A 19580-nucleotide genomic window follows, 5' to 3' on the forward strand; every position below is an offset into this window, starting at 1 on the left:
TCTCTGTGGTGGGGTTGGGTGGACTGTCCCGGGCTCTGTGGGGCCGGGCGGCGCTGCTGCACTGGGCCCGGTCTGGATGGGCCTGGGCCCCCTTTCCCTGGCGGGTCGCGGAGTATGGGGGTGCCTACTGGGGTCAGCGGGGGAGCTGGCCCCAGGGAGGGGTCACTTGCCCCTCCCTTCCTTCCCTCCCCATCTCCAGCTGCCTCCCTCTTCCCGCTCCACCACAACCACCCACACATGCAGGGCCTTGGAGTAGGGGTATGTCACCAGGGTGCAGAGGAGGCTACCCCCCCCTCTGTTCCCTTCTGGCTGCCTCTGCCTCAATTTTATCCCACAACTTAGACATTCACATTACTCACACTCTCATTACACATACATATAGGATCTTGGGGGTGGGCACGATACACGGAGTCCAAAGTACCATCAGGGTGTACACCCCACCCCTGGCATCGTTGCCCACCTCTCAATTTTAAATACACGTAGACATTGAGGGCTAGCAGGAGGGACCATGCGCTTACCTGCTGCTCTCTGGCAGGTAGCTCCAAGCCCTCCTGGGTTTTAAATGCACCTTAGAACACACATGCATCAACATTACAATGAGCGGGTGGAGGGAGGTTCGGAGTCTTCTCTCACCCCCGTTCTCTGCAACCTGCTGGAGCAGGGGGGCTAGGACTAGGAGGAGGAGTTGGCCGTCCGACTGCGGTCTGGAGTGTGGAGCCTTCCTGCTGCTGCGGAGTCGGGGCGGTCTGCCTCCCCCCACCGCAGGGAAAAGGGAAACACCACCTGGGTCTGGGTGCAGTTCCCCCCTCCAGGGGCGGGGGCACCTAGACCCGGTTTGTAGAGTACGCTTGGGGAGTGTGATCATGTGTACAACGTCTCTTTATGTCTGTCTCCACGTTGGTTGAGTGTGGAGTAAGTGCATATGAGAGCATGAGGGTGGGAATGGATGTTTGTATCTGTGTGTGCCTGTATGTCTGTGTCTATATGTCAGGTTGGGTGTCAGGCGCCACCTCTCTGGGGACATCTCAGGCCCTCCAAGGTTTGGAGGCCTATCTCCCCCTACCACCACTTCCCCTGCCAGTGGCGGACCCCCTCAGACATCGGTGCGTTGGTGGTTCTTTGTGTCCGGGGATGGGCGTCCGGGTACACACCGGCTCACTCCTTGGCGGCCGCTTATCGGGGCCTGGAGCCTGGGGCTCGCTCGGGCCACTTCGGAGGTGGGGTGCCCCCGGCCTCTCGGCCTGGGGCTCGGTCACTCAGGCGCAGCTGGCTGCCGGCGGAGCTCACGGGCGCGTCACTGCAACTCCCCCTGGCTTCTGCTCCGCGGCTGCTGAGTGAGCCCTCATCTGGGACTCTCCTCAGCTCTTTCCGGGACAGTGGCGCAGCTGCCCCTCTGTTGGTCTTCCTTGGTCTCTTGTGTTCTGGGGGCCTCTGGATGTCTGGAGTTTTGATCTCCTCCACACCTGCTTCACGCCCTGGAGAACGGGGCTGTGGCCCCCCCACACCCTCTAGCAGATTATTACATGAAGGAACCTTTTAAAAAACAAAAAACAAGTGCGTCCATGCTCACAGGTATACACACGGGTGATCACACCCACAAACTACACCCTTTTTGGCTCCTACCTCAAAGCACACTGTGTTCTGTTGATCTTATGTGCTGCACAATAATGTTTAACATTTAGTATTTACTGTCATATTCCCATATATCATTGTGATGTTGTTTATTCTATTACTCTTGTTCTCTTCTGCTTGCTTTCTTTTTTTCTTTCTCAGCAGGTGATCCAGGTGATTGATATATGCATTTTTTTTCTCTGCCCGTTCTGTTGGTTTTTGTCTTTTGCCCTTCTCCCCCGTCCCTCTTCTCAGCTGTTTCTCTTTCCCTCTTTCTTTCTCCCCTTCTTTCCCCCAGTCAAGTCTGTCCCGTATTCAGTAAGTGAAAATAAAATAAACAATAAAAGGTGAATCAAATGGACCATTACGGCAAGGCTGGGATGGTCAGTTTGGTAAAGTAAATCCGTTGGGCATCTTTCTTTGCCTTTAGACAACAATTCTGATGGCAAAAGAGCCAAACGGGACAGGCCAAAAAAAAAAAAAAGAAGAAAAAAAAGAAATGAATTTCTACAATACTGTTAATTCTACTCTCTGCAGTGTTTAATTGCTTGCACACAGTTACTGTCCGTCCACACATACGACTCGGTTCTGCTTCTATGCCCCAGCTTTGTTTACTTTTTCCCACCGAGGCTTCTAGACTTCTGATTGGCCAACATTTCTGCACGGTTAGGAATCTAGCTCCACCTGCTGCTTTGACATGTTCATAGCAGCGTTTTCCTTCATTTCTGCCTTTATGAGTGGATGGGATTATTTTTTAAACCGAAAACGGAAAATCTCAGTTTTCAAAAATACCCGTGTACGTGTGGACGTAGCCTCAGTCTCTGACTTGAAGCACTAATTCGTCATTCGGCTTTTGCCATACTAAAGTAACTGTTAAAACTGTTTGAAAAGCTAAGCTATACAACAAGGAGAGATTGAGAATTTCCTTTTAGTTCTCAGTTTATTTGATATTGACAAAAGTTAGTCAGTTTTGTCTGTTCTTCTGTAAAAGAAACTATTTTTAGAATTAATATTTTGTTTCTAAGTGGAATTGACAGTTTAGTAGTCTGTTTTGTTTGTTCTATTTTGAAACTTAAACGCTTTAGCGGCTGCCTTTTGTGTAGTTTGCAATATTTGCCTTTATTTATCTGAAAAAGTCTCATGTTCCTTAAGTACATCTACCCTGTTGAACTTATTATGGGAAATAAATATTTAAATAAAAACAAGCTGCTGATTATTTCACATTTTACTTGTGAGCAACGGCACATTTAAATCTTACAAATATAGTTATTTGGCTTATATCGTGATAGATATCGTTATCGCCTGAAATGAAAAAAACATATCGTGATATGAAAAAATCTTATATCGCCCAGCTCTAGGTGATAGTAACAAACTTGAACGTACACACATGGAAGTGAACTTCAGCTGTGACCAGTGTGACAAGAGCTTCAGGAATCTCAGTTCATACTCCAAACACAAACGATCCCAAGCTGTAAATAAACTGTTTCACTGTTACCAATGTGCAAAGACATTCACTTCATTATCTGCTCTGTGCAAACATCAGTCTGATCATGCAGGACTGAAACCACTGGATGTTAATAGGAAAATTGTGCTTACTAGTCAGTATAATCTTTCAATGATATAAGTTTGCATATGGTAGAATGCTGCATGTAATCATTTTTGTGTAGAAGTATATAGTTGGTGGCATATTGAAAGAATGTCTCATCCTAGGAGGTCTGTAACATTCTAGGGTGTTCACCCCCACCTCCTAGGAGCACGAGAGCGGTCGTACCTTGTCTTATTGTTTTACGGTAGGATTAACGTTGCTATGTCAGTTTTAATTTAAGTGCTTTTTTACATATAGATGAACTGTTGGATTTTCCAGACCAGCAGGTTAAGGGAAGTAGTTTATGGGGCCACACTCTGACGACCACACACACACACACACACACACACACACACACACACACACACACACACACACACACACACACACACACACACACACACACCTCCACATTCCAATGTAAGGAACAAACGCTCCCTGAAGTATAAATAAAGACCAGGGCAGTTTCTCAGTGCGAGCCTCAGTGCTGGAAGCTGCCCTTGCTAGCAAGAAGTTCTGTGTGTTTCTCTTCTCTGAGTCTTTACTGAAGAAGTGTTTTAGAGTATATTTCTTAACACTGGATCACAATGAATCTGAAGAGAGAGAAAGATCCTCTTCTGGTTTCAGGCTCAGACTTAAAAACCTTGAGATCAGGCTCCACAGAGTTCAGATGGAATCTCCTGTAAAGAGTGTCAGCTGATGTCACACTTGGATCTGATGAGGTACTCTGATTTCTGGACCTGCAGTGAATAATCCTGAATGTTACATTTAGGAAGCTGCATGTATCAAGTTTATATCAAGTTTATTATTTTTCCTTTTAGAGATTTTAATTCTCTAAAATGTTATCCCTGTTACATTATAGTCTTTGTTTCCTTAGGACACAGTAGTGTTTAGTAGTTGTATTCATTTTATGTGTTACCTAAGTTAAATTTCAATCCTTCATTCATATTTAATCTTTTGCTGAGGTAAAATCTTCTCTTAAATCATTTTCTCCCAAAGCTGCAAATATTTTCACAGCAGTTGCTCTTAAAACTTCCAAAATGAACTAAATCTGTCCACCAGCTTTGAAACAACACCTACTATGACTTTATGTCCAGAAAAAAGAAACTCAAGCTAACCTGGTTTTGGGCTGTACTTCCATGTAATGCCAGTTTGTACCAAAAGATGAAGCAGTGAGTCAGTGTAACATTTATTTAATTAGGCAAAGACCACATTCATATTCACAGTGGCAGCAAAGAATTGTTGAAAGTTAAAAACAGCAGCACACATCAGGGCCATTTTAAAGATCACAGGTGACTACTTTTACTGGCAGCCACTCTCAGAAAAATTTGGGTTCTTAAATGGTTCTTCTGATGTCTCTATGGTTCTTTAAAGAACCATCATACGTCAAAGAACCTTTTTATTTTGAAGATGGTTCTTTAGCTATTACAAATGGTTCTTTAAAGAACAAAAGGTTCTTCATCCTTAGCTATCTGAGTTTGTTGGTGTAAAATGGCATAAATAATATTCACTTTAATGAGGGAGTGAATTAAACTGTGTGTTTTGTTTGTGTGCAGGGGGGGGAGGGGCAGATGGTGGAATACTGAATATTCAAATTAAAGTTAGAAACACTTGCTTAAAAATATTCTGGTGGCAGGGGTGGGGGCCAAAGCCTAAAGACCCCCAACACCCACCCTGCAAACCCACTGATCACAAATAATGTGGTAACAGAATATAGAATTTATTATTAAGCCGTTTATGAATATGGTGAATTTATAAATTAGCAATTCATTCGGGGGATATTAGACAGATTCAGATACTGATCTATATCAGATCTCTCGCTCGCTCTCTCTCTCTCTCTCTCTCTCTCTCTCTCTCTCTCTCTCTCTCTCTCTCTCTCTCTATATATATATATATATATATATATATATATATATATATATATACATATATATATATATATATATATATATACACACATTCTGGGAAGAAAGGATTCTGGGAAGTAGCTAGCCGGTCGTCACGGCAAAGCTACGAGAGCGTCTCTCAGCATGGGCCCGAAAAAAGTTCTGTCAGCCGAGGAAGGAGACGATATTAAGAAGTCGCTGGAGTTTATGACAGAGGAGATTTCTACTGTCAAACTGCAGCAGAAAGCCATCCTGGACCTGGTCGAGGAAGTTAAGGCTCTCCGCATCCAGAACGCCGAGAAGGATCGGCGGCTGGCGTACCTGGAGAACAGAGTGGCGGATTTGGAGCAGTACACCCGGATGAACGATGTTATCATCACGGGGCTTCGCATCAAACCCCGGTCATACGCCCGGGCGGTCGCCACTGATAATGTAGGAGGGCCAGGAGAGGAAGATGTCAACTCCACGGAGCATCAAGTGGTTACCTTTCTACGGTCCAAAGGTGTGGAAGTGGATTATAACAACATTGAGGCTTGCCACCCTCTACCCCGAAAAAATGACAGTAACAAACCAGCCATCATTGTGAGATTTGCAAACAGAAAACAGAAAACAGCACTGTTAAAACAAGGAAGGAAACTGAAAGGATCCGATGTCTTCATGAACGAACATCTGATAAAAAGAAATGCGGACATTGCCAGGAAAGCACGTTACTTGAAGAAACAGGGAAAAATTCAAAATACATGGACCACCAACTGCAAAGTATTCATTAAACTCAATGGAACACCGGAACAAGCCAAAGTGTTGGTCATCAGAAATATGGAAGAGCTGGACAAATACTGAGGTCAACTTACTCTGGAGGTATGAATACACATGTGACGTGACACACAACACAACACATGGCACAGTCCAAAAGAGCTTCATCTGCATCCGGCAACAATATCAACATGACTCATTGGAATTCTCTTTATGATAATCTGGAACTGAGAACATTTCGATACACAGACCATAATGATCTAGACTTAGAAAAGGATATAGACCCGGAAAATAATTTCTTCTACAACATCAGCTGTAACTGCTGCTACTTCACTGATGAACAGTTTAAGCACACCATCAACACGGAAAATAAATGATCAATAATCCATTTTAATAGCAGAAGTCTGTATGCCAACTTCAACAATATAAAGGAATATCTAAATGAGTTGACAAATCCATTTGGAATTATTGCCATTTCTGAAACATGGATCAATGCGGAGAAAGGAATGGACTTTGGACTGGAGGGATATGAAGTGAATTTTGTAAATAGAAGGAACAAGAGTGGAGGGGGAGTAGCTGTGTATGTGGATAAAAACCTAAACTACAAGGTGGTAGAAAGTATGACAACTGTAATTGATAATTTACTAGAATGTATAACAATTGAAATTTATAAGGAAAAAGAAAAAAATGTAATAATTAGCTGTATATATAGAACACCTGGCTCTAGTATTCAAGTATTTAATGACTTCATAGAGGAAATAGTCTCTAAAACAAATCAAAAAGTTATGTTTATCTGTGGTGATTTTAATATTGACCTGTTGAATCCAAAAAAGCATAAAATGACCGACGAATTCCTAAACACTATGTACAGTTTGAGTTTACATCCTAAAATAACCAGGCCTAGCAGAATTACACCACATTGTGCCACCTTACTTGACAATATTTTCACTAACAATATGGAAAACAACATTGTGAGCGGAATATTAATTAATGACATCAGTGATCACCTACCAGTTTTTGCAGTTTATGACACTAATTATAAGAAAAATCAGCATGAAGAACAACTGAGATACAGACGGGACAAGGTGTACAAAGAAGCTGATATTGATATTGCATATGGAATATTTTTAAGAATATTCATGGAGTTGTACGATAAAAACTGTCCAACAATAAAATACAACAGAAAGCACAAATATTCAGATAGACCATGGCTCACTAAGGGTTTACAAAATGCATGTAAAAAGAAAAATACACTCTATAGGGAATACCTAAAACAAAGAACAAAAGAAGCTGAAAATAAATATAAAAAATACAAAAATAAGTTGACCAATATTATACGTGTATGTAGAAAGGAGTATTATCGTAAAATATTGAACAACAATAAACATAATATGAAAGGAATATGGGATGTTTTAAACGGTATCATTAAAAATAATTCTGGACAACAAAGTTATCCACAATACTTTATCGATAATGGCAATATTATGGAAAACACTGCTGATAAGGTCAACAGCTTTAATCATTATTTTGTAAATATTGGACCAAAACTGGCAGAACAAATTCCTGAGTCACTGCCATCAGTAGAATGTAGTGAAAACCTGATTGATAGGAACCCTAACTCAATGTTCTTCACATCAGTGGAGGAAAAAGAAATAATTGACATTGTACACATGTGTAAATATAAAACATCCACTGATTGTAATGATATTGACATGAAAATCGTCAAGAAGGTGATTGAAGGAATTGTAGGACCTCTAACATATATTTGCAACTTATCATTTCAGACGGGAAAAGTGCCAAACAAAATGAAAATAGCTAAAGTTGTGCCGCTGTATAAAACCGGGGATAGACGCCACTTCACAAATTACAGGCCTGTTTCTTTACTACCACAATTCTCCAAAATCCTAGAAAACCTGTTTAATAAACGATTAGACAAATTCTTAGATAAATATAAATTACTCTCTGACAGTCAATATGGATTCAGATCAAAAAGATCAACATCTCTGGCATTAATCGAATCAATTGAGGAGATTACGAATGCTATAGATCAGAAACAGTATGCAGCTGGAGTATTTCTGGATCTCAAGAAAGCATTCGACACAATCAATCATGACATATTAATTAATAAACTGGAACGGTATGGGATTAGGGGGGTTGTACTGCAATGGGTGAAAAATTATTTAAGTGACCGGAAACAATTTGTGAAGCTGGGTGTCCATTCCTCATCATGCTTGGACATTGCTTGTGGTGTTCCACAAGGCTCTGTACTGGGTCCAAAATTATTTATTATTTATATAAATGATATTTGTAAGGCATCTGATATATTAAAATTAGTATTATTTGCAGATGACACAAATATTTTCTGTTCTGGGGGGAATCTAAAGGAGCTGCTGGATACAATTACTTCAGAAATGTGCAAAATTAAAAAATGGTTTAACAGGAACAAACTATCGCTAAATCTAAGTAAAACTAAAATTATCTTATTTGGGAATTCCCTTAGAAATGCACAAGTGCAGATTCATGTAGATGGTGTGGAAATTGAAAGAGTACTTGAACATAAGTTTCTTGGTGTGATTATAGATGATAAATTAAACTGGAAGTCTCATATAAATCATATACATAACAAAATTTCAAGAAGTGTCTCAATCTTGAGTAAAGTAAAACACATTCTGGACCACAAATCACTCCACATTCTCTATTGTTCCCTGATTGCACCGTATTTGAATTACTGTGCAGAGGTTTGGGGCAATACTTACAAATGTTCGCTATCATCAATCTTTATATTACAAAAAAGGGCCATAAGGATAATCCATAAAACTGGTTACAGAGATCATACAAATCCACTATTCTTAAAATCAAAAATTCTAAAATTCACAGATCTGGTTCATTTTCTCACAGCACAAATTATATATAAAGCAATAAATAACCTGCTTCCTGACAATATTCTAAAAATGTTTTCTAAAAGGGAACGGGGATACAATTTGAGGGGGGAATTAAATTTAAAACATCCTCGTATCCGTACAACATTAAAAAGTTTTTGCATCTCTGTGTGTGGAGTGAAGCTGTGGAACAGACTAAGTAAAGATATGAAGCAATGTCCAAGCATGGCGCAGTTTAAAAAGCGGTTTAAGGATATGGTTTTTACAGGGTACAGGGAAAAGGTAGAGATTTGATAGGGTGTTCTTGTCTAATATTTTCATGGGTGTGCGCATGCACGGGTTTGTTGGTATGGGTATATATGTATGTGTATATGTGTATATATATGTGTATATATATATATATATATATGTGTGTATATATATATATGTATATGTATATATATAGATCTGTATATATAGATCTGTTCTCCACAGAACCAGCAAAGGTGTACTCTCAGTGGCAAGGGAACAATAAGAGAACAGCACCACCAAGGCTGGAGACGGAGCAATACTGGAAGAGCATATGGGAGAAGGATGCAACCCATAACGGCAATGCTCAGTGGCTAGAGGATCTGAGGGCAGACCACAGCGACCTCCCTGAACAGGGTCCAGTAACCATCACAGTGGCAGATATCCAAGAAAGGGTCTCCAGTATGAAGAGTTGGACAGCACCAGGGCCCGACATGGTTCACGCCTACTGGCTGAAGAAGCTAACTGCACTCCACGAGCGTCTGGCAGCACAAATGAACCAGCTGCTAGTTAACGAGATACACCCGGAATGGCTAACTGAAGGCCGGACGGTCCTGATCCCCAAGGACCCCAAGAAGGGACCGGTCCCCTCCAACTACCGACCAATAACCTGCCTCAGTACTACATGGAAGCTCCTGTCAGGCATCATATCGGCTAAGATGAACAGGCACATGGGTCAATACATGAGCGGGACACAGAAAGGAATTGGCAAGAATACCAGAGGCGCAAAACACCAGCTACTGGTAGACAGAACAATCAGCCGAGACTGCAAGACCAGACTGACCAACCTGTGCACTGCCTGGATTGATTACAAGAAGGCCTATGACTCAATGCCCCACAGCTGGATACTGGAATGCCTAGAATTGTACAAGATCAATGGGACCCTAAGAGCCTTCATCAGGAACTCAATGGGGATGTGGCGTACAACACTAGAGGCCAACTCCAAGCCCATAGCTCAAGTCACCATCAAGTGCGGGATCTACCAAGGAGATGCTCTGTCCCCACTGCTGTTCTGCATAGGCCTGAACCCCCTCAGTGAGATCATTAACAAGACTGGCTACGGATACCGACTACGGAACGGAGCAGTTGTCAGCCACCTCCTGTACATGGATGACATCAAGCTGTATGCCAAGAGTGAACGAGACATCGATTCACTGATCCACACTACCAGGCTATACAGCAATGACATTGGAATGTCATTCGGACTGGAGAAGTGTAGTCGGATGGTAACAAAGAGAGGGAAGGTAGTCAGAACTGAGGGGATTGAACTACCAGAAGGCAACATTGCAGACATAGAGGACAGTTACAAGTACTTGGGGATCCCGCAGGCGAATGGGAACCATGAAGAGGCCGCTAGAAAAGCTGCAACCACCAAGTACCTGCAGAGGGTCAGGCAAGTCCTGAGGAGTCAGCTGAATGGTAAGAACAAGATCCGGGCCATCAACACGTACGCCCTGCCCGTGATCAGGTACCCTGCTGGGGTAATAGGCTGGCCAAAGGAGGAGATAGAAGCCACTGACATAAAGACAAGAAAGCTCCTTACCATGCATGGAGGGTTTCACCCCAAGTCCAGCACCCTGAGGCTGTACGCTAAGCGGAAGGAAGGGGGCCGGGGACTGGTGAGTGTCAGCACCACAGTCCAGGATGAGACAACGAACATCCAAGAATACATTGGGAAGATGTCCCCAACTGACCGAGTGCTCAGTGAATACCTCAGGCAGCAGAAACCCAAGAAAGAGAAGGGAGACGAGGAACCAGCATGGAAGGACAGGCCCCTGCACGGTATGTACCACCGGCAGATAGAGGAGGTGGCTGATATCCAGAAATCCTACCAGTGGCTGGACAAAGCTGGACTGAAAGACAGCACAGAGGCACTAATCATGGCAGCACAAGAACAAGCTCTGAGCACAAGATCCATAGAGGCTGGGGTCTATCACACCAGGCAAGACCCCAGGTGCAGGCTGTGTAAAGATGCCCCAGAGACAATCCAGCACATAACAGCAGGGTGCAAGATGCTAGCAGGCAAGGCATACATGGAACGCCATAACCAAGTGGCCGGCATAGTGTACAGGAACATCTGTGCCGAGTATAACCTGGAAGTCCCGAGGTCAAAATGGGAGATGCCCCCAAGGGTGGTGGAGAATGACCGAGCTAAGATCCTGTGGGACTTCCAGATACAGACGGACAAAATGGTGGTGGCTAACCAACCGGACATAGTGGTGGTAGACAAACAGAAGAAGACGGCCGTAGTGATCGATGTAGCGGTTCCGAATGACAGCAATATCAGGAAGAAGGAACACGAGAAGCTGGAGAAATACCAAGGGCTCAGAGAAGAGCTCGAGAGGATGTGGAGGGTGAAGGTAACGGTGGTCCCCGTGGTAATCGGAGCACTAGGTGCGGTGACTCCCAAGATAGGCGAGTGGCTCCAGCAGATCCCGGGAACAACATCGGAGATCTCTGTCCAGAAGAGCGCAGTCCTGGGAACAGCTAAGATACTGCGCAGGACCCTCAAGCTCCCAGGCCTCTGGTAGAGGACCCGAGCTTGAAGGATAAACCGCCCGCAGGGGCGTGCTGGGTGTTTTTTTTTTTTGTTTTTTTTTTATATATGTATATGTATATATATATATATATATGTATATGTATATATATGTATATATATGTATATATATATGTATATGTATATATATGTATGTATATATATATATATATATATATATATATATATATATATATATATGTATATATATATATATGTATATATGTATATATATGTATATATGTATATATATGTATATATGTATATATATGTATATATGTATATATATGTATATGTATATATATATATATATATATATATATAAAATATATATAAAATTGTAGGTTGTGTATCCTTCAGGTGTTAATGGGGTTATTGAAAATGTGTATATGTGCGTATGTGTGTATATACGTAGGTATGGATAGATAGAAACATATATGTGTATATATTAAAAAAAAAATTACACATAACATATAATGTAATTACAAGGAGGTATTTCTGTAGTCTATTGATACTAGATAGTGGAAAAGGGGTGGGATTAAATAAGCTTATGCTTCTTCCTGCTCCTTTTTGAACATGGACGTTATTTGGAGTTGTGGTTGCTCGTTTTCCTTTTGTTTGCTTTGTTCATTTGTCTCTTTTAATTCTATTTTTTTTTTATACTTTTTCAACATGTTCAAAATAAAGATTCAATCAATCAATCAATCAATACTTTGGTGTCACGGTTCGATATTTTTTCGATACAAAAAAATGTTCATGCCTTTTTAATTTGTCATTTATTAAAAGTATAAATATATATTTTAACTCAAAAGTACAGTTTTTAAATTTAACCCTAACCCTTGTGCGCGTTTTTTATTTTGACAGCGAATGCGCACCTGCGGACCACTTATGTGCAGCCCTGGTTATTTAGCTCGTCATATTGCAGCCACAGAAATTATTTTGTCCATGAAACCATAAAGCTGCACTTTCTTTTTGCCTTATAGTCTGATTTGTCATAACTTCTCCGTTTTGTGGTAAGCTTTTCTTTGGCTGTCACTTCTTCACCCTGACCTGTCTTAATTGGCTCAGCAGAACTAAAATATATATCATGCTGCTTTTACACACGCACTCACATAAGCTCAGCGATTCTCTGCGCGATCAACCTCTCACATGTTTAAGCTTGCTGCGGGAGATTTCACTTGTCATGTTTGGATAGTAAGCTAACGATTAATAAGACGATGTCAGAGGAATTGGTGCACAAATTATCATCACTCACAGATCAGTGCTGTCGCTCTCTATACACAGTTGCACGATTATAAAGTGAAAGCAAAAAAACAAGCGCAAATTCAAACGCGATTTCAATATGTCACATATTGACAGTGGCTCACCGATGCCAATGACATAATTACCCAGCTACATTTCTGAAAGAATGCAAAAGCATTGACATATATTTTTCCTTCCTACAATAGCCCGACGGGCAGGGTAGCCCATCTGAAAAAATCGCTAGCCCCAGGACGTCGGGCTAGCGATATTGCGAGCCCTGTATCTGATTGAGGAATCACTCATCTTTGGGGAAGAGAGTTTATTACAGAGAAATGTCTCTTTCCAAAATAAAAGCTATACTATCCGCTTCTTCTGGGCTATATTCTCAGCAGCATAAGGAGAATCATGTGCTAACAGCTGTCTAAATGACTCGGCTAAAGTTAGTAGCATGCTTGTTGTTTTTGTCTTTGCACTAGGATGATGTCGGCGTAAATGTGCAGTCATATTCGTTGTGTTCCCACTAGTGCTTTCAGGTTAATCTCGTTGAAATGACCTTAATGCCACAACACGGCAAATCTCCATTAACGAGCTACCGCCGATCGCCCCGTGCATGGGGCTAGACGGCCAACACGTTAACGAGCTAACTGCGCTAACACACTAGTTCCCACCCATGTAATTGAGCATTGCATGGCACATCCAACATACTGTTTTACTTTAGTCCATGACTCGCTTACCTTCAGGGTCATACGTCACATGAAAACCAAAATAATTCCAAACACCACATCTGAATGAAGGTGGGGGAGGTCCATGTTACAAGGAGAGCTTAACTTCTGTCTCGCTAGCTTTCCCAGCGCTCTTCCTTCTGATGATGCTGTCTGTGTTGAGCGCTCAGTGGATCTGCGCTCGACAGTGCAGCCTAGGCGGAGTAGTCGAACGCCGATTCACTGAGCGCTCAACACAGACAGCATCGTCAGAAGGAAAGTTGATCAAATAAATTACAAATGTTGTATTGTTCGATACATATGCGTACCGAACCGAAAGCACTGTATCGAACGGTTCAATATCGATACGAATATCGTTGCACCCCTAATATAAATGTGTATATATATATACATATATATATATGACAAATTATGCTCCAGTCATTTGATGTTACCAAGATAATGTCCGTTTTTATTATAGTTAAAAAAAATTATGTACATTTCATTTATTGAACATCATATATTAGGCAAAAAAAGAGGTCATTATACTAACAAGACCAGATAATCCAAAGCATAAAATATTCAATATTTATCTGAAGAAGGCTTAAAAGTTAGAATAAACGGTGGTACAGTGGTTAGCGCTGCTGCCTCACAGCTAGAAAGACTCTGTTCAATTCCCGGGGTCAACATGGTGCCTTTTTGTGTGGAGTTTGCATGTTCTCCCTGTTTCTGTGTGGGTTTCCACCCACAATCCAAACATACATATCTGAATGACGACCCTGCCATGGACTGGCAACCTGTCCAGGGTCTACCCCGCCTAAAAAAAACAGCTGGGATAGGCTCCAGCACTCCTCCGATCCTTATGATGATAAAGCGGCTTGGAAAATGAATGAACAAAAAATAAATAAATAAGTTTTTGATGTCACAGAATAAAACAATGTAATGGCATTTTGTTTTGTTTTAATAGATCATGGCTCAGCAGTGGACTGTTGGAGAAGTATCTCTTTGGCTTGGGGAAAATGAATTGGCAGATTATCAACAGGTCTTTGTAGGTGAGCATTTCTATGGATGTGCTATATCAGTGTCCACGGTGCTCCACAAGAAAACCAACATATGAAAAACTGCTGAAACATCAACAGATATACCATGAAAGTGAATGTGGATTCTTCATTGTCTGCGGACTAGAAGACTGTCCCAGAAAGTTTTTGTCTGTGAAATCTTTGAAAAATCACATAAGGAAGAAACATAAATATCAGAAACAAGGATTAGAGTCTGCCCCAGACTGTGACCCTGTCATCCAGGAAACTGTTGAATTTCCCCAATCATCTGAACGAACTCTGAGTGAACTTGTAGAGAACTTTACGGAGACTGTGAGAAAACAACTGGCATTGTTTTCCTTGAATCTCCAAGAGAAAAGTATTGTAAATAGAAAAGTTCAAACATTTGTTATTAGTGAAGTAGAGTCAATTTTCAAGTATTTTATTGAAAACTATAGGGAGATATTTTCTAAATGTTTGCAGACTCTTAATTTTGATATATCAAGTTTTCATTATATTGATGACAATAGTTTGGTAGAACATTGCTTCACTGCAGTCAGCAACACATATCAACTAGACAGATACTGTGTTGAGAAATTAAACTTGATTGAACCTGTTGAATGTATCCTGGGGATAGATCCTTTTACTGGGAAACAGGACACTTTTCAGTATATTCCACTTCTAAAAGTCTTAGAATTAATATGTAATGATCCTAACATTTTAAGACAATTTTTTAGGCCAGAGTCCCGTGCTCCTGAAACCTTAACAGATTTTAGTGATGGGAAAATTTACAAAGAAAGTGATTTTTTTTAACACAGACAACCCACATTTGAGAATTCAGTTGTACAGTGATGAATTTGAAGTTGCTAATCCATTAGGATCAAAGAAACGTCTACATAAAGTGTCTGCATTTTATTTTACTTTGGGAAATATTCCACCAAACGACAGATCTGTTTTAAGACATATTCATCTGTTGATACTTGTCAAACATAGATTGGTGAAAACATATGGATTTGAGAAAATATTAGAACCATTAATTTGTGACCTACAGGTTTTGCAAGAACGTGGATTACGATTAAAATTTGAAGACAGACAGTACTGCATCAAAGGTGGTCTGGCCACAATATCTGCAGACAATCTAACCTCTCACACACTTGCAGGTTTTAGCTGCTCATTCAGTAATGGTAGAATATGCAGGTTTTGTATGTGTCATTACAAGGACCTGTCTAGGATCATTAGTGAGGGAGATTGTGTTCTTAGAACAAAGACTGTTCATGCATACCATCTGCAATGTGTTGAAGATGACCCCCACTGTAGGTCAGTGTATGGTGTAACTGGCCCATGTGCCTTCAACAAGCTGTCATATTTTGATACCACAAATGCATTCCCACCTGATGTAATGCATGATTTTCTTGAGGGGGTCATTCCTCTTGTTTTGAAGTCTGTTTTAAAAGCCTTGCACAAGGACAAAACCGTTACTATCCAAGAGGTGAATGACAGCATAAGGACTTTTAGTTTTGGACAGAATGACTGCACCTCCAAACCTGCTCTAATATCTGAGAAGGTAGCACTGGATGGAAATATCTCTGGAACTGCTGTTGAGAAATGGACATTATTTAGGACTCTGCCTTTCCTCATAGGCTCCAGGATTGAAAAGGGTAACAAGTTTTGGCAGCTTTATCTTTTGGTTCGAGAAATAGGAGAGATTATTCTTGGTCCAACCATCAGCACTGACTGGATTAGTAATCTACATGAACTGATCACTTACTTTTTGACAGATTTCAAGAATCTGTTTCCTGGTGTGTTTACACCCAAGCTGCATTTTCTGCTACATTATCCTCGGCTCATCCTTGATTATGGGTCACTCCGCTCTCATTGGTGCATGAGGTTTGAAGCCAGACATCAATATTTCAAGACAGTAGCAAGAATCACCAATAACTATATTAATATTTGTCAGACTTTGGCAAAGAGGAATCAGCTTCGTCAATGCTGGGAGTAGCAGCCTGAACGGATCATCAGGAGCGATCATACACAAGCAGCCGTTAATAACTTATCACTTCAAGAACTTCCAGTGAACTTGCAGATTTGTTTGCAAAACTTGGAGACAGCCGTTACTGTGGATGAGAAACTCTGGACAAGTAAATGCATCATTTTAAACTCTGTAAAATATGCAGTTGGAGATTTCTTCATTTTGGAACTTGTGCATGCAGAGCAAATTCCACTGTTTGTGAAAATAGTCCTGATTGTGTATATCAGGGCCAACTGGTTTCTTGTTGGAAGACTTTTCACAACACTGGAGTTTATAAGACACCTTCAATCATACCACATCAGAGAGACTGATGATCTGTTGATATTCAAGCCTGGGGATGAGGTAGACTTTCATGCTTTGGACGCATACAGATGTGATGGTCAAGACTTCATTACACTGATCCACCGACCTTTTAAGGCAGTCCATACCAAAGTCAGATAAGATACATCCTAAACCATGACTTTTTAGTTAGTTGTCAACCACTGTTAAAATGATTTTAACCACTTTTTGGCTATTCCACAGGTCTGTCATCATCTATAGTCACTAATGAACTCATAGCTGTTTTTTTTAGTAATGTTTTATTATATTTTTATTCTTTATCTTCGACATGCTCATTTCTGTTTTGATCGTGTCTTATTGTTTTTCTGTGCCACAGACAATGAAATCGATGGATCGACACTTCTGCAGATGACTGAAAGAATGAGTGAGCGTCTTTTTCCAAAAGTGAAAGACCAAGTGAAATTTTTGTCTGCTGTAGAGAAGCTGAAAGAGTGAGTCTTAAGTTGACTGGTTGATTCACTGAATTGTACATTCATACAATCCAGTGTTTCCCCTCCCCTAGGTTTATGGTGTTGGAGGGTGGGGGGCAAGGGGTTGACGCAAGCCCTGTTCTGTTTCTCCAGCGTTGATGTGCATCACACACTCATTTACTTTCAAATTGAAATGTCACAGCCACTCTTACTCTCTGTTATGATTCTGTTTCTGTAGTTCAGCAGCTGTTATTGTACGTTTTAAATATGCGGATATTCCAGATGCAGGACACAAGGACACGCATATTCATGTCTTGTAACAAACTCTAAACATACTTCTTACTTCTTCTTGCAGTGGAAGGCAACACAAAGAAAAGCATACTGTGTCAGCACTCCAACTTATGTTTAACTGCAAAGTGCAGTTTCCTCCAGCTGTGATCACTGCGTTGACCAATAAAGATGCAGCACTAAAGTCACCCACCAAGAACAGACTCAAAAACATGCTTATTCAAGCACTGTTTGACCACTTGAGTAATGAGACAATGTAAGTCTATATATAATTAAGATTTGATTAATTTAAAATACAGTATGTACATCAGAATTTAAGTTCATCATTCAAAATTTGCAGGTATCCCTCTCATGTGCAGTATGTAGAGCGTCTGAGGACTGTCCTTCTGAGTTTTCCATTATTGAAGGAGAGTTATGGCTCTGGATCGGCTGACTCTTGGTGGCGCTATCACTTGGTGTTCGCTCGCTCTGTGGTAGAGTATCACTTCCTGTTCCTGCTCAAACACAGTGGTGTTTCTGAGTAGCTTATTTGCTTAGCGATTTAATTAACAACTTTTAAATACATTCTTCTTTCATAGTATAATCTTCACGTGCTTCCTCCGAAGCACACTTTCTGTGTACTCACTACCTAATTTATAGCCAAAGTATTCACTCACTGTCTCTGTACTGTCTCGCTAGCCTAGCTTAGCTCGTAGCCGACTCATTAGCACCATGGCTACTTCACCTGTCCCTCCTGCACTTTCTTGCTCATTGTGTCAGATGTTTAGTTACTCCTCGGCCTCCTTTAGCAGTAATGATATCTGTAACAAATGTAGCATATTTGCAGCGCTGGAGGCCAGGATTACTGAATTGGAGACTCGGCTTCGCACCCTTCATTCACCCGCAGCTAGCCAGGCCCCTGTAGCTGGTGCAGCCGAAAATAGCGTAGGCCCCGCTAGCTGTTCCCCGGCAGGTCCCAAGCAGCTGGGGAATCAGGGCGGCTGGGTCACGGTGAGGAGGAAGCATAGTCCTAAACAGAAGCCCCAGGTACACCACCAACCCGTTCATGTGTCTAACCGTTTTTCCCCACTCGGCGACACACCCGCCGGGGGTCAAACTCTGGTAATTGGCGATTCTGTTCTCAGACATGTGAAGCTAGAGACACCGGCAACCATAGTCAATTGTCTTCCAGGGGCCAGAGCAGGCGACATTGAAGGAAATTTAAAACTGCTGGCTAAGGGTAAACGTAAATTCAGTAAAATCATAATTCACGTCGGCAGTAATGACACCCGGTTACGCCAATCGGAGGTCACTAAAATCAATATTGAATCGGTGTGCAACTTTGCCAAAACAATGTCGGACTCTGTAGTTTTCTCTGGTCCCCTCCCCAATCAGACCAGGAGTGACATGTTTAGCCGCATGTTCTCCTTAAATTGCTGGCTGTCTGAGTGGTGTCCCAGAAACGATGTGGGCTTCATAGATAATTGGCAAACCTTCTGGAGGAAACCTGGTCTTGTTAGGAGAGACGGCATCCATCCCACTTTGGATGGAGCAGCTCTCATTTCTAGAAATATGGACAAATTTATTAAACCCCCCAAAATATGACTATCCAGAGTTGGGACCAGGAAGCAGAGTTGCAGTCTTACACGCTTCTCTGCAGCTTCTCTCCTCCTGCTACCCCCCCAAAAACCCATCTCCATAGAGACTGTGTCAGCTTCCAAAAAGACAAAAAACAAACTAAAAACCAGCAACAAACAACTTAAACATAAACAATCACAAAGAAAGAACAATACAGTATCCACATCTGAACCAAAGAGTAAAACAGTGAAATGTGGATTATTAAATATTAGGTCTCTCTCCTCCAAGTCTCTGTTAGTACATGACTTAATAATTGATCAACAAATTGATTTACTCTGCCTTACAGAAACCTGGTTGCAGCAGGATGATTATGTTAGTTTAAATGAATCAACACCCCCGAGCCATTCTAACTACCAGAAATCTCGAAGCACACGCCGAG

The 19580-nt window shown here is 41.4% G+C and overlaps 2 protein-coding genes across 8 annotated transcripts in view; both read left to right on the forward strand.

Moving 5' to 3' along the window:
- LOC112430924 (uncharacterized) overlaps positions 1-19580 on the forward strand; it is a 193813-nt gene that overhangs the window by 56957 nt on the left and 117276 nt on the right. The window lies entirely within an intron of this gene.
- The window catches only part of LOC112430920 (uncharacterized), a 54793-nt gene that overhangs the window by 28779 nt on the left and 6434 nt on the right, over positions 1-19580 (forward strand). For 4 of the 7 annotated variants that reach the window (XR_013094843.1, XR_013094841.1, XR_013094854.1 and 1 more), the window contains 4 exons: positions 14449-14533; positions 17203-17317; positions 17652-17840; positions 17925-18057. Coding sequence is in view for 3 of the 7 variants with exons in the window: in XM_076878452.1 (XP_076734567.1) it covers positions 14452-14533; positions 17203-17317; positions 17652-17840; positions 17925-18057 (519 nt within the window). In the remaining 4 variants the exon portion in view is untranslated. The other 3 variants (XR_013094845.1, XM_076878455.1, XM_024799433.2) reach the window with 2 other exon arrangements.

Source organism: Maylandia zebra, linkage group LG3, assembly GCF_041146795.1.
Source record: "Maylandia zebra isolate NMK-2024a linkage group LG3, Mzebra_GT3a, whole genome shotgun sequence".
NCBI classification, from domain to species: domain Eukaryota; kingdom Metazoa; phylum Chordata; class Actinopteri; order Cichliformes; family Cichlidae; genus Maylandia; species Maylandia zebra.